This window comes from Triticum aestivum, chromosome 2B (assembly GCF_018294505.1).
Source record: "Triticum aestivum cultivar Chinese Spring chromosome 2B, IWGSC CS RefSeq v2.1, whole genome shotgun sequence".
Lineage (NCBI taxonomy): Eukaryota > Viridiplantae > Streptophyta > Magnoliopsida > Poales > Poaceae > Triticum > Triticum aestivum.
This window is the reverse complement of record NC_057798.1, coordinates 461719647-461723111: the sequence shown is the minus strand read 5'-3', so window position 1 is coordinate 461723111 and position 3465 is coordinate 461719647. Positions and strand designations below refer to the sequence as shown.

General features: G+C 38.3%; 1 protein-coding gene across 1 annotated transcript in view; it reads left to right on the top strand.

Annotated features, from left to right (window-relative positions):
• The window catches only part of LOC123045465 (COP9 signalosome complex subunit 8), a gene marked incomplete in the record, with an annotated part of 3588 nt that extends 615 nt beyond the window's left edge, over positions 1–2973 (top strand). The window contains 3 exon segments of the mRNA XM_044468520.1: positions 1–62; positions 759–866; positions 2582–2973. Coding sequence (XP_044324455.1) covers positions 1–62; positions 759–866; positions 2582–2721 — 310 coding nt within the window.
• Positions 2974–3465: the final 492 nt, after the last annotated feature.

Genomic DNA, 3465 nt, shown 5'->3' with positions numbered 1-3465 from the left:
TACTTCCGCACAGGGGTTCGAGTGGGGGCCTGAAATCGCTGATTTTGTGGCCGGCTTCCTAGGTATCTCCCTTGTTTTTTTTTTTTTACTTTTTAGCGTCGTATTATAGTTCTCCTGTGCTAGTTGTGTAATGTAATGTAGTTTGGATTGCTTGCTTTGATAGAGCTGTGGTAGTTCTGTTTTGTGATGGGGGTGGGGCGAAGCAGATAAGTAGGTTGCCCCTTATGGAGTATTCATGGAGAAGGTTTATCTTTGTACTTGGACAACACCCTCACTGAATTTGAATGTGACATTGGTAGTAGAATTTTTTGCTATGATATCTGGTCGCTGAAGAACTCTAGTGCATATAGGAAATATTGGTCCCACAGATGGTTGTCGCATTGTATCCACATATGATTTTGGTTTTAGATAAGATGTTGGCTATTTCGTGCCTAGATACTGCTGATAGGGGTTGTTTCTCTAATCAACAGTACAGTTATGCCAGCTACAGCGCTTTTTGTGGTACCGATGTGGTATGTTTGTAGATCTAGAGAGGTTAAATTCTTGTATGAATCCCCTGCGATCTTTTTTCCTGCCGGAAAAAAAGGTTGATCTCTGAACTTATCATTGGGGTAATATTGTCCCTGTTACTTTCATGGTTAACTGATCTTGTCTTGCTTACAATGTTTGGAATTACTCGTATATTTGTTTTTGTTTTCGATTGCTCTATTGCCTTACTGGCTAACATGGAGTTTTCATTTTGGCTTGTAAATGTGTAGAAAGCTACAGAAAGAGGATATTTGAGCTGTTGACTTCTGCGTATACCACAATCAGCATTGCAGATGTGGCTCACTTCATGGGGATGAGCCAGGAGGATGCTACTAACTGTACGTTTTTCAATTCAGCTAGATAATAGCGAGTTTTGAGCATTCTAACCTGTTTAATTGCTTGATTGGTTTGAAACATGCAAACTGCATTTTTTTAATCTAAGAATAATAATAGATCTTCCCTATGAAGTGTTACCCTAACACATATAAGATCAAACTCTAATTTAGTTACTGAGTGAGATGGTTTGCTACCTACAGTTTTTTAGTTCTGTTGATATCCTTGAGGAGCATGTGTCATTATCTGCACCGGCAAACCTAAGCATATTTGAGATGGCAATCTTTCCTTTTTTTATTGATCATGAATACTTCTCTGAACACATATATTGCTGGCCAGGAGGGCCCGGATCCAGTTATGTCTTTTAGAAATCCTATCCTTCTGATATATCAAACTTATATTATGAGAAACAACATGCCTATTCTCTCTGTGTGTCCATCTGCTATTTAAGCATCTGTGATCTATATGTCCTGCGTTCCTTCTGATAGTGAGACGAGTATGATTTATTTGAAGGTGCAAGTGCTCTGCTGCTCTGCTTCACATTTAAAAATCAGTGAATTTAGATTTACGACCCCTAGGATTGGCACTTGATCATTTACCAACCGCTGCCATGTGTCCTTGGCTCTGGGACCTTATCAGGTGTTAAATCTTCAAGTGCTAATCTCTGGGGTTCTGAATGATTGCCTCAAGCATAATGATCTCATGCTTGTAGATAAAATTATGTTTATTACAATGCCCTTGCCTTGCTGGTCGACTGAACACATAAAGGAGAAACCTTTCCTATATGGCAGTCAATTCCATTCCAGGCCATCAGACATTATCTCTTCCCTAGATTGTACACTGCACATTCACACTATTGTTTGCTTATCAATTTGCACAATAATGCAGAATTTTTATGTAACCTAGTTTTTTGAGCTAAGTGTGACTGTGAGGCACAATGATTTGCTACTTATTCATAGTTACTCCCTCCGTCACATAATATAAGAGGGAGTAGAATTCTTGTATAAAGTAATATAGGAAGAGTAATAGTATTACTTACACCATCATTACTTTGTTGGATTTTTTATATGAATAGGAACTGGCTGGTATTATTTAATTGATATCCATATCAAATTGCGTTAACCACGACTGTGCAGAGTCAGGGGACATGTTGGATGCAACCAACTACTTCTCTGTGTATGCACTTTTACTTGAATAAGTACATCTTTTCTTACACTTCTACTCCCTCCATTTCTAAATATAAGCCCTTTTAGAGATTTCAATACGAACTACATACAGATGTATATAGACTTCTTTTATAGTGTAGATTCACTCATTTTACTCTGTATTTAGTCCATATTGGAATCTCTAAAAAGGCTTATATTTAGGAACGGAGGGAGTAATTATCAAAATCCCTGGTGGGTAAGAAGGTTTTAAGTCGTTTAACTTGGTTCCAGTTTGACTAGTTGTTCATCTGTTGTTGCACAGTTGCTTTTCCTTGTTAGATACTCCCTTCGTCCCAAAATAAGTGTCTTAACCTTAGTACAATTTTGTACTACTAAAGTTATAACAAAGTTGAGACACTTATTTTGGTACGGAGGGAGTATCACATACTGTACATTAATGTTGTCCTGGAAAATGATTATGCATGTGCTTTTTAATTTTATTATTATTGCTGCACTGTTGCTTTTACTTGTGTGAATGCAGTTGATGACAACCGTTGCCTTGTTCCTGGATGCAGATGCGGTGCAAAATGGTTGGAGTCTGGATGTGGCAACCAAGATGCTTACTGTCAGAAAACAGAAGCCCCAGACTAACCAGAAGCTTGATGCAAGCAAACTGCAGCGTTTGACCGAATGTGTTTTCCACCTGGAGCACTGATGCCATCCGTTCCGCTTTTAAGGCACCTATTAATCGTACATGGTGGTAGCTTAATACTGCACGGCTAGATTGTGTTTTGGCTGGAAAGGAGAGATCGCTCTGTACTGAATATGCGTCTTCTGGTTGAGCGAGCTTGCCATTTCTGTCTCGTTTGCTTGTTAACAAGGAGTGCGTGAATTGAAGTTAAGCGAGATATTACTGTGCCTATGTTGAACCTATTAGTTGTTTTAAGTGATGTGAAGTTTGAAATTATTCTGGGTGTAATTCACTGTTGGTCACCGTGAATTCTCCCTTTCTATGGATCGCTGTTGAACATAGGTCCGACTGCGAAAGTCCTCTTCTGCGCATGAGCACATATGCACCTTTAAACAGTAAATTCGAAAAAATATGGTAAAGAATTTTAAAGAAGATTTTTTTTCGTGACAAAACATGTTGAATGATTCAAATGCATACAAATTTTCATTGTGGAATGACATTCATGGAAGTTGTGGCAGAAAACATTCAACATTGGTTGCCAAAAAAAATCAGGATTTTTTTTTATTTTTTATACCTTTTTTTATGAATTTATTGTTCATCGGAGTCCATTTGAGCTCATGAACAAATACCCCACATCCTCTTTCAGCCATCTTTTCTAAGAAAACACCAAAAGAAAATGTTAAGACAGGGGCTGTGACAGGCCCTGGCTAGGGAATTCAGTGAACAGAAAGAGATTCAGTGATGGAACACTTAGAAACAGGGGAAACT